The following is a 19,542-nucleotide window of genomic DNA, read 5'->3' as shown; positions in this document are numbered from 1 at the left end:
CACCCAATCAGCGCTTGCGGTGGAGCGGGTTGTAGCCACTGAGAGGCGCAAGGGGGCGGGCCTCCGCCGGCAGCCGGGTAGGTAGCGGTAGTGGCGGTTGCCTGAGAGAGGCCGGGAGCGGCGGCGGCCAAGGGAGGGCGCGAGCCCTGTTTAAAGGGCCAGCGAGCTCGCAGCGAAAGTTGTGAGGAGTTTAGCGGCTACTGCTGCGGTGGTTCCCAGGGGCTCATCCGGGAGCCCCCCTCCGGACGGCGGGGTCGGGGGGCCAGCAGCGGCATGGAGCAGGCAGCGCCCAAGAGGTAACGACCCTCCCTGGCGGCCCCTTCCCCTGCCGGAAGCGAGCGCGGCGGCACGGCCGGGGTGAGGCCTTGGGTGAGGCCCCCCGCAGGCCTCGGGAGGCTCCGGTCCTGAAGGCTGTGAGGGGGGCGGCTGGACAACGACGAGGGTTGGGACTTGCTTGGCGGCCCGAGGGGTTGTGTTGCGTTGGGGAAGGTCTTCTGTGCGTGTGGGGTGTCCCCGAAATAACCGTCCTGGGTAAGCGTCCGGGCGGAGGCAAGCCCTTAGGGGCTGGTTGAGTTCCAAGAGGAACATCTTAATGTGAAATGAGGGGAACTTCGTCGTCGAGAAGAGCCCTTTGTGGCCTAGGGGTCTAGTTCAGGTCTGTGGAAGAAACCGACATATGCAGTTGTTGTTATCTTTCCACATTAGAAAGTGCCCTTGTGTCCTGCTGGTGGAGGGATGCTTGTGGGCGTGGGGGTTGCATAGTTGCGTTTGCTAATCAGGGAGTGGGAAGAGGCAAAAATCAAGAGTATTCCCACAGTATATGTATTTTCTGAAATACATAGGCTATTTGGTTATATTAATTGTTGTGTGTGGGTTTTGGGTTTTTTTGAGCATTTATCATTTGACTTCTTTTTGTGTGCATATGTAATGATGTGAAACCGTGAACTTTTGTTTTAAATGTGACACTGTCTTCTTAGTGCACAAAATAATTTTGCTTTAATTTTATGGGTATATTTAAATTGGAGCAATCTTTTCTTGGATATAATTATAAACTATATAGAATGTAGTTGTGTGGTATACGGAATGTAGTTACACAGTTTACTTACTATCTTAGCACTCCAACTATTTTACTCTTGCATCTTGTTAATTTAATGAAAAATCTAGGGAGTACACAATACATGTTGGTGGTAGAAGATAGTAATTCAGGTTTTACATTCTACTTTAAAGGTTTTCAATGTAGAATGTAAATGTTTTAAAATTCTTTAAAACAGCTTCCTGGAGAATGACAGGACTTGAGAAGAATGCAGTCTTGAACTTACACTGTTTTCTCCTCCAGTAATACATGAAATAACAGTTTCTACTACTTGAAAACTTTGACCAAGAATTGATTTGTAATTGTTATGCAGAGTGGTTTTAGCAGGCAGTGGGGTGAGGAGGGACAGGCCTGCACTGTAGTTTCAGGCTGACTGTGCTGCATGTCTCAAATTAAGGAAGTAGGACGGGCACCAACAAGGGTTTAGGAGAAGAAATAGCAGTGTCTGAGGAGTAATCATCACTACCAGCACCACTGCAAAGCCTGGGATCTGGTGATATCAAAGGATTGAAAATAAAACCTGAGGTTAACATAACCTACAAGACTTTTTTGGGAATAATCCGGGATTTGCTCTAGCTTTATTACCTAGCTGGAAGTGTGTGTCTGGCCTAATTGAAAGTGAGGAGCTGTTTAAATCCTTAGATTCAGTCAGGAAGAACTAGAAAGCTGATGAGAGAACTTCTAAACTCTGGCATGTTTTTATACTTTCCATGTTTTTTCAAGCTTATTTCTGGAAATTTGAATGTGATGAGAACTTAATGGATTTGTTTCTTTAGTGAGAGGGAAGATTTGAACTCAGGTTTTCATAAGATTTGAATGGAGTTTTTCATAAATGTGCACATATATGCTTTATCCATTGTTTTTTACAGTTTTCTGATTGTTTGGCATTCACTACTGTTCTGCTAGGTCACCCCTTTTTTCTGCAAGTCTAGAAGGAATATAGATTATTTTTTGAGGGCTGAATTTTTTGATGCCTGCCTTGGATGCAGTAGTGGCTTGGAATGGATGCACCATGTTTACTTGGCGAAATAGATGTGATCACTAGGCTCCTTTATTGGTGCCTGTTGTCCACAGGAGCAGTTACTGACACAGGTCTATTGCCATGATATCTGTAGTGCAAGACGTTCATCTAGAGGTAGCAAGAATTTCATCTGAACACTTCAAAGCTGCACGGATGTCCTAGAATTCCAGAGTTCCCTTATAGATATAGGGCACTGTTATTCCCACCTTCCCTGTAAATCTTTAAAACAGCCCTTCAGAAAGTAGCAGTGATGATGCCCGAGTGACAGGCTAGGCCACTGTGGCTTTTCATGGGGATGCTGTCAAAATCGCTAGCTTTTCTTGTTTGACCAATGTACTGTAACAAAAGACTTCCAAGGAGGAGCCCTTTTCAGAATAATTTTGTTTACTTTTAAAAATAATTTCGAGTAAGTGTTCTGATTTTTATACTGAACAATTTGTGCAGTAGTTGTCACAGTGTTTTCTTTCATCTGAATTTCTGACCGTATTTCAGAAGTGCTTTATACTTCTTTCCCTCACTAAGGAATTCCACTCTTGAAATAGTTACAAAATTTGCCTCTGAGTCTTGTAATTTTCCCGTTATTATTGTTGCATTTTTCTGTACCTATTGGCATACCCATCTATGAGGAGATAGGTCACATACAAGGGAAAAGGAAAGTAGCTAGAGATGGGCAAAATTAAAAACTATGTATTTGACAGAACACCATCTCCTGCATGCTGCCACCAAATAAAAGGCTGCTTAACAAGCATGAAGTATGTTAATTAAAGTTTTCCACTCCTTTCTTTAAACTCGGACAGTTTTAATTGTCACTGAGATATAACTTTTCAAGTTTTGTGGGAAGGGAAAAACTTTTTTAAAATACAGACTGTCTGTGAAAAATAGGCTGGTTTTAATGTTCGTGTCAATGGGCACTTAAGGTCATAGTGATGAAAATTAAGTTCCTCCTGAAAATGATGGGATGAAGGTGTAAGTTTGCTTGGGTTTCATTGGTAGAAAACTAAATGTAGGTACACAATACAATAATGTAAGCTTGCTTATACTTGTGTGAACAGTGTGAAGCAACATAAATGTCTCAAGGCTTTCAAATGCCACCTCTGTTTCTGATGACTGCAGTGATTTCTCTTACTTGCTTCTCTTTTAATGTATCAGTATAATTGATCCCAGCCATTCTTTCTAAATGTTTCAGTGTGGTAGTTCTTCTGCAAAATAAACCACATATATTCATGTTTCATGCAGCAGCTGTCCAGTTTTCCATAACTCATGATAGTAATTGATGGAGTTCTAGTCTTTAGTTCTGCTTTATTTTCCTTTGTAAGCTTTGAGGTTTTTCTTTATGCCTACCTCTGTAGCACATCACCAATTTATTTTGTAAAATCTGTGTGTAATGACTGTAGGACACTAAACTCATACTTTTCATGTATGGGGGTGGGGGGGGGAAATGTTTTGCTCTTTCAGGTCCCGGTTCAGATTTTTTCTGATCTTTATGATAGGATTGGTAGTCTTGGGTGCCTCTACTGTTTTCAGGTTTTTCTGCATTTAGTTATGTGGAGTTTTGCTGATGTACTCAATGACATGTAAGATTCTGGTCATGCTAAGTATGAATGTTTTCTCCCATCAACTGGATTTATAAAAGTATAAATTTTTTGCTAGGGTGTATTTTTCTTAAGAGACTAGGTGTTATGAGAAAAGTCAAACCTGCTGGAGCAAGAAAATCCTTTTGACAACTGTTGTTGTCCCAGAAGTGTAGTTTGGTTAGTCCTTCTGCTTTCAGGAACAGCTTTCCTTCTGGAAGCCTATTGAAATAGCCCATAGTCACTACCTGATGATTTTCTAGAGCAAAAAAATCAGAATGACTTTCTACCCAGCTTTTATACTTGTCTTCTACACATCTCTTTTAGACTTTCTCATAAATATATATATATATGGCACTTGTATCCTGTGGCCAGAATAAAACAGTACCTGAATTTACTGATTTGTTCTGTTTTAAACACTTGTGTTAAAGTAGAGGACCCATGAGGGAGAGGAATGAGACACCTTTCTCTCTCATTGTTCTTGAGCTCTTTGTCTCTTCAGTTATGCCTCCCTCCCCCCTCCCTCATATTTCTAGTCATGCCTTAGCAGATAAGTATTTTACTGGGTGCTCATAGTATTCATGCCCCATGTAGAACACTTTAATGCTTTTAGAAAAGCAGTGATCCTTCTGAAATGTTTGGTTCTATATGTCTTACCTTGCACACTTTCAAAGTGTGGATAGGAGGACACACACAGAGATAACTCCTGGTTAAGAAGCTGATTCTGAAGTCTTAGATGTGTTTCTCTGTCCCAAGTTTTCGTTGCTTGTTTTTAACCAATATAATAATATTTCTAGTCTTTTCTTCTTGTATTCTAATTAGTGCTTTACAGCCAATTACAACAGTCATCATCTTCCTCATGAAGTTTTCATAAATGCTTTCTTTATTCGATCCTTTCAGGGTATCTTGCATGCTGTTCTGTAGTTAAAGAGCTGGGAATTCTATTAAGCTTCTAGAAATAGAAACCATTGAGCAGTCTGAGTCATTAGAATCTTTCTATAGTTCAAAGACCTGTGATGTTAATACTGTCACTTCAACACTGGACCTAGCATCTGTACTCTTACAGTATATTTATGAAGGAGTGTGAAGTACTTTGAGCCATGTATTTGGTGATGAAATTCCTGAGGTTGATGTATCTTTCTTCCTCTAAATAGGTTTAGCATTTAGCTGCCTTAAGTGTTAAGTATTATTGGGTCCCATAATATGTTTGTCAGAGTTGGATAATGTGAAAACAGTTGTAAAGCTACAGAATGCTTATTTCTTTGGCCTCCAGGTTGTCTCTTTAAGTACTCCAGTTAATCCATTATTTCACAGTGACAGTGGATTTGATCAGTTTATGGCTGTTTGTGATTGTTTCCCTAACTCTTCTCAAGCACTCCCAATGCCTTGGTGTTAATGGTGCTGGTTGAACCCTTTTGGTATGGAGGGTTTTTTTTCCTTCTCTTCCTTCTCATTTTAGAAGGCATTGCTCTTTCGATGAGCAGGTGGATATCTTTGGTTGAGGTTACTGTATGTTTTCCCTCTGCAGTTACTAAAAAGTTCAGTCCCTCCACTGTTCTGTTGAGTACATCTTCTGTTATGCAGCTCTCTGATCAAGTGAGAGACTCAGCTAATGGTCATACTTTTTCTATTTTGAGGCTCTGCTGGTATTGTAAGATTACTGTGTGTGCGCTTTTTGTTGATGACAAGCAGACGATGATTGCAGTAACTTACTCTGTGAATGCTGCCTTTAAGGCTGTAGGTAATCTGATCAAAAAAGAAGCAAAAATAATGATTTGTTTCTGTAATACATGCAAAATCTCCCCCCCCTTATTTTTATTTGTCCCAATTTACACTTGCTCAGTAATGTGCTTCTCTGCAAAATTTAAGTTTCATCTTTCTGCTTTCTAGTCTCTAGCAGAGAGGGGGTGAAAAAGAAAGCAAAGTTGTTATGTGTTCTTGTGTTTGATTTGTAGGTCACTTTTGCAAACCTTATTTAGCTGCTCTCATTTGAGTTTTCTGCTGATTGTCTTCATCTTCCTGAGTTGTGCCTTTCCTTTGCTGTGGAGATTTTTATTTTCTCTTAAACACGCATGCTTTCCAACTTCCTGCCTGTTTGCTCTAGCAAACTGCATGGTCTTTGCAGCAGTTCATGCACCTTTCCTTACTGATTGTGGATGCTTTTTGTATTCATATAATTGCTACATCTGTGAAATAATAGTTCTTTGACATTCAAACGTGTACGCCTTCCCACCTCCGCCTTGCTTGCTTTCTTTATCACCAATCCATATGACCTGTGTGCTTATACGGTTACTTTCATTTTTTTGTCTTTACTTAGATGGTTGGCAGTCACAGGTCTCTTCTGACTCAGGAATTTCTTCATCAGTCATTTGACTTTAATTTTTATTGGTTCTGTATATCACAGAATTGCATCTCTTAATATCAAGGAGTTTCTTTAGAACACTGTCTTCCAATGTTACATTTGATAATTTTTCTGACCGAGCCCCCCTGCCTTCCCCTATTTGGTATTCATTTCCAGGAAAGTGTCACAGGATAGTATATTTTCCATAAGTTCTCGATGATCTGCTGTGCTTCAAATTTTCTTTTTTTTTTTTTTCTTTTTCCTCCTCTTGCATACGGAATGCATTGTGTATATCTAACACTACAGCACTAGCTACTCTTCAGCTCATCTTCTACTTTAATAGTACCCTTGGCTATCATGTAGAGTTAACTTCTTATTTCAATCTTGTAGCAAAATTCTCTATAACTTTTAGGGTGAAGGATTTACATGTTGCAGCCACCCGGCCTCACCACAATGTGTGTATGGTTATATTTTCCTGAGCTGTTCAGTGTCAGCTCCGCTGCAAGCTTGCAGCCAAGTTGGGTTCTGAGATCTGCCAGGAGCCTGGGGGGCTGGATAGATGGGAATGCTGGAGACTGGGGAAAGGCTAGGACTGCTGGTAAAGGGCAAAGGGTAGTGGTAAGAGTGGGTTGGAAGAGCTGGGAGAACTCATAGGGTGATACTGAGTGATTTGAGACTGTGGGAGAGAGAGCGAGCTGGAGGGCAAAATATGGTGGTGTTACGTAATTAGGGATTTTGTTGCATCTGTCCCTACGTACGTTCGCAAAGATGTAACAAGGGACTGCCCCAACAACTCTTAGAGTACTCAACTCTTGGAAGTTCAGCCTTGCAAGTTCTGCAACCACCTGTGAAGGTGAAGTGCTACCACATGTTTCCAGAGTCATCTTGACTCTGGGTTCTGCTTTTAACTTGATGTAGCTCACTGGTTTGAGCGGTATAGTTTAGAAAGTGGATATTTCATGTGGGTGAAGGATTGGCTTATACTTTCTTAGATAACGACGTAACGTACTCTAGGCAGTAATGAGCATGTGTTTGCGTGCTAGCTGCTTTTTGATGAAAGGTGAGCTTTACTGTATTCTTTGGCTGTTTCTGCTTTAGCAAGGGAAGTGGTTTGGATGGTGAATTGCTCCCATGCTGTTTTGAGTTGAGCAAACATTAGTGGGAAAGTGATGATGACAAATTGTCATAACTTTCTTCATCTTATGATGGTTGATTAAAATTTTACTACTGCACTTTAATTAGGCATTTTATTTTCATGAGAATATGTTTTTCTTTATAATCTTTTTTCTATCTGCTCACTTGTATGAAAGTTTGCTTGAGTTCTGTGTCTTCCCCCCCCAAACAAACAAATAACTTTTGTGTTTCTTTTAGCAAACTGAAAAAGCTAAGTGAAGATAGTTTAACTAAGCAGCCTGAAGAAGTCTTTGATGTTCTGGAGAAACTTGGTGAAGGGTAAGTGCAGCTATTTATGAGGGGATGGGATCAGAGGGAAACAGTATATAAAGCATGTGTTGGAATATTAAGTTACAGAGAGAGTGAGTGTAAATGGCCTAAGGAATTCTTCTCTAGACAAGTTTTAATAATAAAGCAAATACATGCATCAGTAGATTTCTACGCTTCCCCAAATGTATTGATACATTTTTGATGTCCCTTCTTTATTAAGGCAGCAGAGGTGCTTGCACCTGTACTGGAGTTAGATACACTACGTCTTGACAAAGATTCATTCTTCAGAGGCACGTCTTCCCTGAGGTCCTGATAGAACTGAATTCTTTGCAGCCTGAAAAAACCCTCAAACTTCTGCATGAACATATGGCTTCTGTGACTTTTTAAAGTTTCTGCATAGTAGAGATAAGAAGCAGTTTGCCTTGTTTAAAAAAAAAAATCTCTTTTATTTTTAGGTCTTATGGTAGTGTGTTTAAAGCAATACACAAAGAGTCTGGACAAGTTGTAGCAATTAAACAGGTCCCTGTGGAATCAGATCTTCAAGAAATAATTAAAGAAATCTCCATAATGCAACAATGTGACAGGTAGGTATGTCAATTCAGCTCCCTTTCCAAGAGTCTGTGTGAACATGTATTTGTGCTTGTGAATATAGCTGAAACGTATACAGCTGCAAACTTTTTTTTTTACATGGAAAATTAAAGCACTCTGTGTTGGATAGTTTACTTAAAGGAACCACTTTGCAGACCTCCTCCTATCCTTAGCTTGGATTGAAGGAAGTACAAATAGTGTACATAACAGAAACTGTTGAAAGAATTAAGTATTTGATTCTGCTTAGAATTCTCCATACTTGCTTCACTTTACTTGCACTGACAAGCCCGAAGGTTAATATTTCCTGTAAATGTCTTAGGCCTTGTGAATTTGAAGTTACCTATTTCACAAGATTGATAAATATGTTTCTAGCATGAGATTAAAGGCTTGCAGTTAACTTTCAAAATAGTACTCTATTGGTTGGCTTTTTCATGCAGGAACATACCTTTTTAAAAGTGAACAATCTTGTAGTAGTTCTGAAGGACTTTTACTTTACACTTGTTCACAAATGATACTTTATGATTGTATTGTAGGAATCAAAGCCTTAATATCAAGTGTCTGCAAGGATGCAGAAATAACTTGTCATTTCCTCTCTTCTATGGAGTTATCAATTTTTTATTTGTATTTTTTCGGGGGGATAATCTTTTAAGGTTTTGGCTGCAACTTCAAAGTCAGATTTGCTAGGGTGAGTCTTTATTCATGCCTGATCAGTGGTACAAGAGTCTACTGTTTGTGACTCTGAGTGCAAACAGGAAGGCTTTGCACTCTAGTTAGGCAAAAATTTCCTTAAAATATTGATTGCTTTAGTCATTAACTTGGTGGATTGTATTGTAGCAGGTAGTCTGTTATTTCTCAACACTGCTTTTGTGGTGTGTTGGTGTTGAAGTTCTGTCTTTAAATGAAAAATTTGCTCTTGTTTGGCAATGAACAGTAGTCATTGCAGATTTAAAGATAATCCTTTTAATGGAGTCTGAATTAATTCAGATTTCTTGCTGAATGTTTTGCTCAGCTATTACATGGAGCTTGATCATACTGCTCCACAGCATCTTGTCTATGGTGTCATTAAGGAGGAGAGAAGGTCCAAATATTTATCCTTAAATAAATATAGTGATAGAGACCTCAAAATACACTGTATCTAGCACATGAGAATGCAGCTGGTTTTCAAACTTCTCTAGAACCTTTGCCTGCAAGCCTTGATCTGAGTATTTGTGACCTATGAACACACTGGACCTTGTAATCCATTTCCTTCTGTCACTGACTGCTCTGAACACTAGAAGCTTGTTAAATGTGTAGGCAGAGGAATGGGGGGAAAAGGAAGGATTTATGTTTTTTCCCCACATTCCATGAAGATGTGCGATAACCTTATTCCAGGTGATACTAAAAGGGTTTGGGCCCCTTGAATTTTTTTCAGGGCTCCTCCTTTTTGTCTCTGAGACTATTTTTGTCTGGCCAATTGGAGTTTTGTAACAGGTACAGATTAAAAAGGAAGCAGGAATCTTGTTTGTCTGCCTAACTGTGGAACTAGATTTGATCCCCAGAGTAGGTCCTCAGCTCTTCTTGTGCACTGGAAGAGGAGTTAAAATATGTTTACTTTGATTCTTCTTCTTGTTGTGCTTTTAATTCTTTTCATCTCCTCTGCTTCATTTCTCTTCCCTTATGTAATGGAAGACATTGAGTAAATTGGAAAACAGCGCCTTTATGAATTCTCAGAGTTCTTCCGTGGGGTCAGTGATAGGATAGCGGCCCTTAGTCTCTACACAGTCTTGAGCCATGTGAGCTGACTGGAAGCAGTGGTATAGGTTGTAGTGTGTGTATGTCTGTTAAGTACTAGACTGGGATTGAAATGTCCTAGTACTAGACCAGGACTGCTAAACAAATGTCTGTGAAATATACTGACAAAGATACTTGAGAATCTTCTAAATTTTTCACCTTTCTTTCTGTACTGTGCTGCTTGTGACATTTTCATTCTTGTTCTAGGTGGGCCTACTCTCCATCTTATTCCTGTGTCCCCTGTCCTGCCCTCCTTTTCTCTGCCCTTGTTCTTTGTTTCCTGCTTTTCTTTGAACAATGTGTTGCATTTAGTATCTGCTGGACATGTACTATTGTGTAACTTTTTTAAGTGTAAGAGTTCAGAATTTTAGAACACAAACTTCCTTCACTGGACAAGATGCAGCCATTCTGTGGCTGAGAAGAGGGTTGGGCTGCAACTCCGCACTATGTGCTTGTATGTGTCATGTGCCTTTGTGCAAATACAGTGCTGTGCAGTACTGATGGGAGGGATGATACACTTTCTAGTACTTTATTTTCACATGTGATGATTCCTCAGATATTATAGAAAAGCACTGAGCTGTTGCAGCATCTCAAAGGAAAGATGATTAAATCTTAACACTTTACCTTTCTTTCTTTTCCATGTCTTTTTCTAGAACTAAGGGGAAAAATGTAGGTTCCAAGACAAGCAGTTAATATGGAAAAGGCTGGCCCATGTAGTTAACTGGGACAAAGCTTTAGGCAAATGTGAATGGTGTTTTGAGATTGCACCGCCCTTGATGTTTTGAAAAGATCATCTTGTCCTGATTTGTAATAATACCCAATTTTTGCTGAGAATACTAGCATAGTGTAAGTCCAGCAGAGATGGTAATGAAAAACAGTGGGTTTTCTTCAGAAGAAGTAGTAACCTTCCTCACTTCAGGAATTTATAAGGGGCAAGAATGGTATGTTGTACTTCTAAATGGTAGAGATTTTAATTAGTTAGGAGGGAATTGACCCACATTGCCTTCTGTAAAGACAAGTTCCTATACTACTAGGTCTTTAATGAAGTAGTTTGCTGATAGTTTCGACCTATCTTTTATAAAGATAGCACCATGTTGCAGGAGGCAACCATAGGTCCTTTCTTTTTCTTACATCAGTTTTCTTACAAAAAAATACTGCTGCCAAACATGCTGATCCTAAAATACAGTTCCTTGCTCCAAAACAAAATAGTGTTTGATTTTTTTACCTCACAATGCAGGTGTTCTGACCAGAAGCCACTGTCTGAGATCTCAGTATCTTACTTCCTGACTTTGTGGGAGGTGGATGGCAATCTTAACTGTAACCTCCTTTGCTTAAGTTTCTGCAAAAAAACCCCAAACTCCAAACTTTTATTTCCATAAACACACCATCTAATCACTTTTCTGAAGGATGATCCTTGTTATGTTTACCACATCTGTTCCTGCCTTTCTTTTGTAAGTACCTCTGAGGAACCATTATGTCAAGTGACAAACTGATGAGTAGCAAAGGAATATGTTCTGTTTATGACAGTATCATCTCTTCACATGAGACACTTCAATATGAAAATGCGCTTGCGAATCCAGAAGTCTTGTTCAAACCAACACTACATTTTGTTTAATATGGAAGTCTAGTTTTGTACTTGAAATAAGTTCATGCTTGCAAAACCAGAAAAACGTGGGTGAGTTTTCATGTTTTTTTGCTCATGAGAGAAGAAAACAAGGTGATCTTTTTAAGAAGGGAAGCATTCAATAACTTGGAGAAGTTGAGAAGAGTTAAAAATTGAGAGGCCTTGGAGGAGTGAAGAGCAAAGCTTTATATCAGAAGACTAATGTTTGGGAAAACTATGTCTGTATTTGAAGATGACTGAAAGCTTGTGATGTAGTAGTGCCTTTATAATTTTATTAAGCAGTCAGACTTTATTCTAACAAGGCATTGGTTAAGCTAATCAATTTAAAAATGTCTTTGATTACACTTGCTCTGTAGCTGTGTTAGTGTGTGTCAAACTGTAATTTTTAACAACACTTTTGATGTTTTTTTTTTCCCCACACTAAGAATTCATCTATTTATCTAACTTTTTTTTCCCCGTCTAGTCCCTATGTTGTCAAGTACTATGGCAGCTATTTTAAGAACACAGATCTATGGATTGTTATGGAATATTGTGGAGCTGGCTCTGTTTCGGACATTATTAGACTTCGTAATAAGACGGTGAGTTTTTTTTCAAAAAATGTATGGCATTTATTAAAATTAAACTATGAATTAAGACTAGAAGCCAGAATAAAAGTCAGACAAGATCTTGTCTGATGCCAAGGAGCATATCTGTGCCTTAGTTCCTCAGGAAACAAACTTGTGTGGTTGCTCTGACTATCTGTTTGTCCATTCCTCTGTGGAGTGATCATCAGCAGAAGCAAATGCATTTTGAAATGTGAAGATCCTGTAAGTTACTCGAAACTTACTGCTTTGTAAAAAGCAAAACAGTGTGTGGCTTCTTCCCCCTACCCCTTCCACCTCACAGTCTGTCAGCAGGCCACTTAGTACATGCATGGTTTGGAAACAAGCATAGAATTGTCTTGCTCCCACTCAGTAATTAGGGAGCATGAGAAGTAATCTGTGTTACTCAAGGAATGAGAATGGGAAGGGATGCCAATTAAGTAATGTGAGAAGAAACCAAAATGAGGGTTGTATGGAAGAGTCTTAATGGGCTTATAACAGCAGTAACATAGAGGAGGATGCAAACCTGTAGGAAACAGGCTTTGTTAGTTCTACTTAAGAAACAGCTTCTCTGAAGAATGTTTTGTTGTAGATGTCAAATAATATTTAGTTCCTTTGAGTCCATTGTTTTCAGTAGTAGGCTGTAACATAAGGTATTAATTTTACCAACAAATACTGTGAGATGACCCCCTACTTGCTAGCTCTTTACATTTTGTAAACATGCCCTGAAATGTTCCTTGCACCATACCTGGGAGCAGAGAGAAAAACAGTATTTAGGTTTAGAAAACAGGGCATAATGGAAAATGGAATTAGACTTATTGGGAAGTGGATGTGATGTTCAGACTAGAGGGAGCCCCTTTAGAAAGGGTGGCTTGCATCAGGGCTACTGTAATGTTGAACTGATGACTGGGAGAACTGATGATTGGGGAAAAACCAAAACCAATGGGAGATTGGTGGAGTTCTTGCAGCCTTAAAACCTGGTGTCCTTACACCAGTAAGCTCCAATAGAAATGGTGCAAGCTAGTCCAGAATTTAAAAAAAAAAAAAAAGGGTTCCATTTAAAACAGGATTTAGAAAAATGAGCAAACTTGTGTGTGCATTGATAAAATGCTAAAATTTTTTATTTAATAAAGGTGTGCGTATGTATCTGTGTATTAAATAAATCAGGCCATCTAGTTTCTCTTATATCTATTTTAGGATATTGACATAGTAGAGCTATTAGAGATTTGAGGGAAAGAGATGTTTGACTCAGCAAATGCATTACCAATGATCAGACAAACTAACTTTTCTACTGCTGTTTGTGGCTAAAGTTGATGATTAAATAGCATAAATTTTATTTTAAGAAATAGAATAATCAATAAATACATGGGTACATGTAATGAGGGTAAAGTTAATGTACCTTTTGTAAAGGCGCTTCATGCAGCATATGCCTAGTAGAGCTCTATAAAGGAGTTGTTGGGCACACTAATAATACTGGTTGGTGTAAAGTTATACAAAGCACATCTGCATGTGCTTTGTACTGAGAAGTTTATGGACACCAGAGGGTGTCCGAACTTCCACACCAGAGGGTCTTCAAGTAATATACCCGTAGTGGAGTAAATGAGGAGTTCTGTCATAGATGGGTAGTTGGTTTAAATATAAAAAAGAGGGTATGAGTAAAATGGCCATTTTGGGAATACTAGATGGAAATAAGAATTGGTTTCACTGTACTTTTCACAAGAAAAAAAGAAGTATCTTCACTTGGAAGTGAGGAGGGAATTGATTCTTCTGTTGTCAGAATGTTTACTGAATAGGCCAAGACACACAGGGTTATGTGTTCTGTGATTTTTCCTGAGCTGTCAAATGAAGACTGTGGCTGGGCCAAGGAAAAGCTTATTTCCTGCTTCTCCATTTGTAAGGAAAAGAAACTGAGGAAGAGAGAATTGAAGTAAGAACCCTTATTTTAATGCATTGATTATTAGGGTCATCATTTGAACTCGATGATCTTAAAGGTCTCTTCTAACCTAAATGATTCTATGATCATGTCAAAATAAGTCATAGGAAAGATGGATGTCTCCTCATATTTGGGGAGGAAACGCTACTATGCGTTTGCCCTTGTTGCTTGTCTCTAAAACGTAATAACTTACTGATCTTTTTCTGTATCTCTGTTTCTCCTACTTCAGAAGTTTTGTTATTTGTCTAGAAAGTGAACAACACTGGTCTTTGCTCTAATGGATGAAAAATGAGGGAAGCGGAATTCAAAGTAAAGGAAATCTTTAGTAACTGTTGGGAGCCTGCTCATATAGAGAGGTTTTCAGCTTGACAGGAGCATGTTCTTCAAGAGGCCCAAGCCACTACTTGAAAGTTAAATCGACCCCTGGAGTTCTGCCCTGGAGTCTTCTAGCATGCCAAAGAGATCAGCAGCACCAGAGCAAGCTTATGATGCCTGTTGGCTCATCTGAGGTGTGGTGTTCATCAGTCCAGGGCAACAAAGTTGTATATGTAGTCTTGTCTGCTTTTCCCAAACTGATTTGGGAGGTACATGTATCTTATACAGTCTGTGTGTTGCCGCCAGAAAAGGTGGTTCCGCTGTTATCCTCCAACCTGGCTGATCTGTTGCTGCCTTCTCTATGCCTCAGATGTGGTGATTGTGTGGCTGCAGGGCAATCTTGGCTCAGCTTGATGGGGGTACTTTTTCCTCTCTAGTCTATCCTCCCCACCCCCTTGTGCGCTAGCTCAGGACTTACTGTGGCAGCACAGTGGCTTGATCTGATGCGAGAGAGACGTTAGGAATGAGCAGTGAGGAAAGGGAAGGAAAAGAGGGAATGAGACTGACTTTTTCAGTGGCAGCTTGCAATAGAATGAGATAATTACAACGTGAGGCAATACTTAGTCCTGCTGGCTGCTGTTAACATATCAGGGAGTACAGAGACACCAGTGACCCTGCCTCTCTACTGATAATTTAGGGTGCACTTGCTCATCGACTGATCATGATTAGCTGAGTCATTCTAATCTGGTCTCTTTTGGGGATCAAATTCAGATGGCTGTAGCATACCATGCAGTGGCTATGCAGTGGATTTATGACACAAAGCCTTCTTGTTTGGGACACTATTGTAAGTAACAAGTGTAGCAATGTACGACTCTACTGGTGCTGTTGGGTCCAGAGGTCCTGCACCCTGTATCTAAACTGTGACTTCCTTTACGTACCAATTTATTTGTCTGTTACATATACATTGCCTCATGTATTCTTACTGATTATCTTCTGCCATGTTTTCTTAGCTATTACTTTTTTTCATGTGTTTAAGCTCCAGTAATTCAAATGAATAGTTTATCTGAATCTCTAGATACTGTGTTTGAATGTCCTTCTGGTTTTGTTTTCTCTATATGCTACTGTGGAGGTCCAGGGCAGGCCTTTGTTACCTCTCTGGGCTGAAGGCACTTTGTTCATAAGAATGTTATTTTGCAGTTTTAAGCAGTCATGTTTCTCAGTAATTTCACAGTTAAAATAGTTTGAATTTGTAGGCCTTTGCTGCACATGTGATTTGCAGCTGTGAATTGGTTATCTAAGGCCTAATAACTCATGTTTTCTGTTTAAGTAGCATCTATCACAGTATAACTTCCTCAGTTGAGCCTACGTGGATTAATTAGTAGCCAGCCAGTCCGTACACAAAGACTGAAATTGCTTCTGCAACGACTAACCTGTTTAACTGATTTTGGTGGTCAGAAGTTAAGACAATAGACAAGTCCATCCTGGATATACTGCTGACCATATTCTGTCGGTAAGCCTTCTGGGAGGTGAACTGAATCAATAGGCTAGTCAGCTGTGTTACTATTCAGAGACTGGTCTTTAGGCCAAGACTCTTCACGTCCTTTTCTATACAGCCAGACTGAGGAAGAGGAGGAAAGCAGTTGATCCCAAATGTCCTGGTTGCCTTATTCTGTGTCTAGCCTTACAAACCAAGGTAGTCTATACTAGCTTCTTCAGTGCTACACGGAGATTATTGCTTGTCTAAATAAACTCCTTATTATGTCTCTGAATGATTGACTGTTACATAAACAGTGGGTGGCATTATCTCAATTTTTAGGAACTATTTTTCCTTGGCTCTTTAGAGTAGCAGCACAGGTTCCTTCAAAAATGGGTTGTGGTGTCTGAATCTCAGAATGATAGACCTTTCTTGTAACATTGCAGTTAAACAGTATCCATCTGCTTGGAAATTAGCTCATAGGAGAAAATTAGCTTTCATCCCAGGAAAAAAAGTATTTGTGTGCCAGAAATAAGATGCATGTTATGTGTTGGTTAATTGTCATGAAAGAAGAGCAAATTACTACATTGTTACTTGTCTGTTTCCAAAATAACTATGTATCTACATGCAAATAAGGCTGCCAAAAAAAGCATTCAGAAGTTGAAAGTTTCAGAACCAGGATTGGCCATGCAGCATCCTCTGGTACATGTGCAGTGTGAAACACTAATTGTCCTCTTTTCTCCCTTTTTCTACAGGACTCAGTGTTAGTGAATCATGCTCACTCAGTGAGGAATCACTCTATATGCTATTAAAATAGTATATAATCTGAGGTCTGGTATTTATTTGCAAAATACTAAAGGGCTTGCTCTGAAGACAGAATTATCTTTCCCCAAACTTTTTGACCTTCATCTTTCCATTAAAATAAATACTGTTATTAATTAGTCAGATACTGCTGTGAATATCTACAGATCAGTTCTAAGGAGAACTAGCTTCCTGGGTGATTTCTGTAGTTTCCCACCTAGATTACCCAAGGTAGGTGCATAAAATATTGGAGATAATTTTGTGGGCAGTCTTAAAATGGTAGCTATGTAATGTTACAATGCTAAGCATTTTATAATTCACTGACTTCCTGTTTTTAAAGTGTGCTTCTTGGAAGAAAGCTTACGAAATACTACTTCAGTTCTAATGGCTGTATTTGCTGGGTTTCCCAATGTTTATATTTACTACTGATCTGTTTCTGCAGTCGAGTCACTGCTAAAGGCTGGGAGGGGCTATAATATGTTGGGGACAGGGACGGATAGTATTTTCAAGTTTTTTTCTGATATGCAGACTATCTAGTTGCATATTCAACAGATCTCCTTTCCCTCTCCCACGTTTCAGAAGGCAAGTTTGGGGAGACTTTAGGAGAATGGCAGAAGTTGCATCCATGGTTCGAAGTCAGCTACTAATTTTTAAATTTGAGGTGCTAAAGATCTTTCAAAGAAAAGTTTGTTAGAATTACTTAATGTAAGCAACAGCATTTTTTCTCCTCCTGTATATAATTTTCAGTAATGCCAGTTTTAAGTTGCTGAAACAATAAAATGACCATGCAAACACAGAATATAAAGAAATTTATACTAATGTCTTTCAGAGGTAGCTGTTTAAATGAATGTTTAATCAGGTCAGTCCTCTATTGGTACCCCATATACACTTCCCATCACAAAACACTCAGTCTTACTCCTGTTATACTAAAGGGTGGAAGTTTAACCTTATTGCCCACCTCCCCCCCACACTCTTTCTCCTCAAAGAAACACATTGTTTGCCTTGGAGAGCCAGAAATATCAGCTGAATTGTTAATGTCTTTCCAGTTCGAGTCAACCTCTCTGCATATAAAATTCTAATCCGGGCAATAAAATTTGTCTCAATCTAAGGAATTAAGCCAAGTTTCATTAAGGTCAGAACAACATATCCTTCTTCCATATATATTTTATTTTACAATAAAAGAATCTGTGTTTAAAGTTGAGATGGATTTATTGCTGTATATTATTGTGGTGAGGAAGTGGAGGAAATGTTGGAAAACTGCAGGTAGAAGAAAGTTACTCTGTTGAAATGGGATGTTTATTTTAGAGGTGGTGAGGGAGGAGGTGAACATTGTGCCACTGATTTGAAATAAGTGATAATTTTAGTTTGGAAGGGACCTCTAGAAGTCATCTAGTTGAATCTCCTGTTCTAAGGAAGGTAAACTTTGAAGTTTTTAGGTTGATCAGGACTTTGTTCAGCTGAGTTTTGAAAATCTGAAGAGGGAGAGATTCAACAGTCTCTCTCTGCAGCCCCGTGAACTTTTCTTCTTGTGACTAACTGAACGTCCTTTGTGGCAACTCATGACTGTTGCCCATTCTCTGTTTTCTCTGCCACTCTGTAAAGTGTCTTCCTCTGAGAATTTTTTTTAATCTCCTTTTTTAGATTGTTTAAAATTGCATTGAAGTATCCACTCATCTTCAGACAAGACAAACCTTGTTCTGTCAACTTGGACCACCATGTGCTCTAGCCCTCACTGCTGAACTCTCCAGTTTGTCAGCATTTCTTTTATGGTAGACTGAAACTGGGCAGTGTTCTACATTTGGCTTTACAAGTGCTAAATAAAGGGGAATATTTACTTGACCTGACTTGATGACTGTGCTTTCCTAATGAAGACCAATATATGGCAAGCCTTCCCTGGTGTGAGGGTATGTTGCTGACTCTTGTTCAGCTTGTCTACTGGAGCCAGCCCAGAACCTCCCCTGCAGCAATGCTAACTGCCCCATTGATCCTCATGCCATACTGTTCACGGCTTTGGGTTCTTCTGTCTATGTGGGGGACTCTGCCTTTGTTGAACTTCCAAGTTTGTTGGCAATCTAATTCCTCCAGCTTGTTGAGGTCCCTCTGAGTGGCAGCCCTGCTTTTTAGTGTATTGATGGATTCCTCCTTGTTTCATGTCACCCACAAACGTGATGGGGGTGTGTTCTAGCTCATTGTCCAGGTTGTTGATGAAGATGTTGGGAGTATTCACCCTAGTATCAACCTCTGAGGAATATCACTTATAGCTGGCTGTTGGTTACATTCTGAATCACTGTTGACCCTGTTAGTCTAGCCAGTTGTTCTTCCACATCTTCTCCATGATGCCCCAGATTTGGCTAAAAAGATATTATTGGAGACTGTGAACAGCCTTTGTAAAGTCAAACTAAATGACATCCTCAGCTCTCTCTTCATCCTCATAGGAAAGTGGCCAGGTTAATTTGGCCTGATTTCCTTCTGGTCGACTCGTGCTGGCTGTTTCCAATCACCTTTTTACCCTTTGTGTGTCTAGAAATTAGCTTCTGTGAGGATTTGACCCATAATAACCTGGGGACTGGGGTAAGCTGGCCAGCCTGTAGTTCCAGATCAGATCATTCTTGCTCTTTTTGAAGATGGTGTCATAAGGGACATCCCCTGATTGCTGTAACTTTTAAAAGCTGATAAGAAATAGCCTTGAGTTGGCACTAGCCAGCTCCTTTGGATGTGTCTCATATGCTCCCATGGACTTGTGTTTGTCCAATTTACTAGAGTAATTCCTAACGCATTCCACTTTACTATTAGGCAGAGTCAACTGAGAGCCACAACTGGCTGAGAGCCACAGCCCTACTAAAGGCTGATGCAAAGAAGATGCTTAGGAGATTTCTGTGTTGTTTGTCAATAAATTGATCACCCCATTTAGCAGGAGGCCAACACTTTCCTTGTGTGTTTGTTTTTCTTTCTTCTGCATATAGACCAGTACAAACTCTCTTCTATAC

The 19,542-nt window shown here is 39.5% G+C and overlaps 1 protein-coding gene across 8 annotated transcripts in view; it reads left to right on the top strand.

The window, feature by feature from the left end:
- The first annotated feature begins 69 nt into the window (after positions 1–69).
- STK3 (serine/threonine kinase 3) overlaps positions 70–19,542 on the top strand; it is a 170,767-nt gene continuing 151,294 nt past the window's right edge. For all 8 annotated transcript variants that reach the window (XR_012631028.1, XM_074885159.1, XM_074885212.1 and 5 more), the window contains exons 1-4: positions 70–296; positions 7,398–7,478; positions 7,925–8,053; positions 11,915–12,029. Coding sequence is in view for 7 of the 8 variants with exons in the window: in XM_074885159.1 (XP_074741260.1) it covers positions 274–296; positions 7,398–7,478; positions 7,925–8,053; positions 11,915–12,029 (348 nt within the window). In the remaining variant the exon portion in view is untranslated. The remainder of the gene's footprint in view (positions 297–7,397; positions 7,479–7,924; positions 8,054–11,914; positions 12,030–19,542) is intronic.

Source organism: Strix uralensis, chromosome 1 (assembly GCF_047716275.1).
Source record: "Strix uralensis isolate ZFMK-TIS-50842 chromosome 1, bStrUra1, whole genome shotgun sequence".
In the NCBI taxonomy this organism is placed as follows: Eukaryota; Metazoa; Chordata; class Aves; order Strigiformes; family Strigidae; genus Strix; species Strix uralensis.
This window is presented reverse-complemented; position numbering and strand designations above follow the sequence as displayed.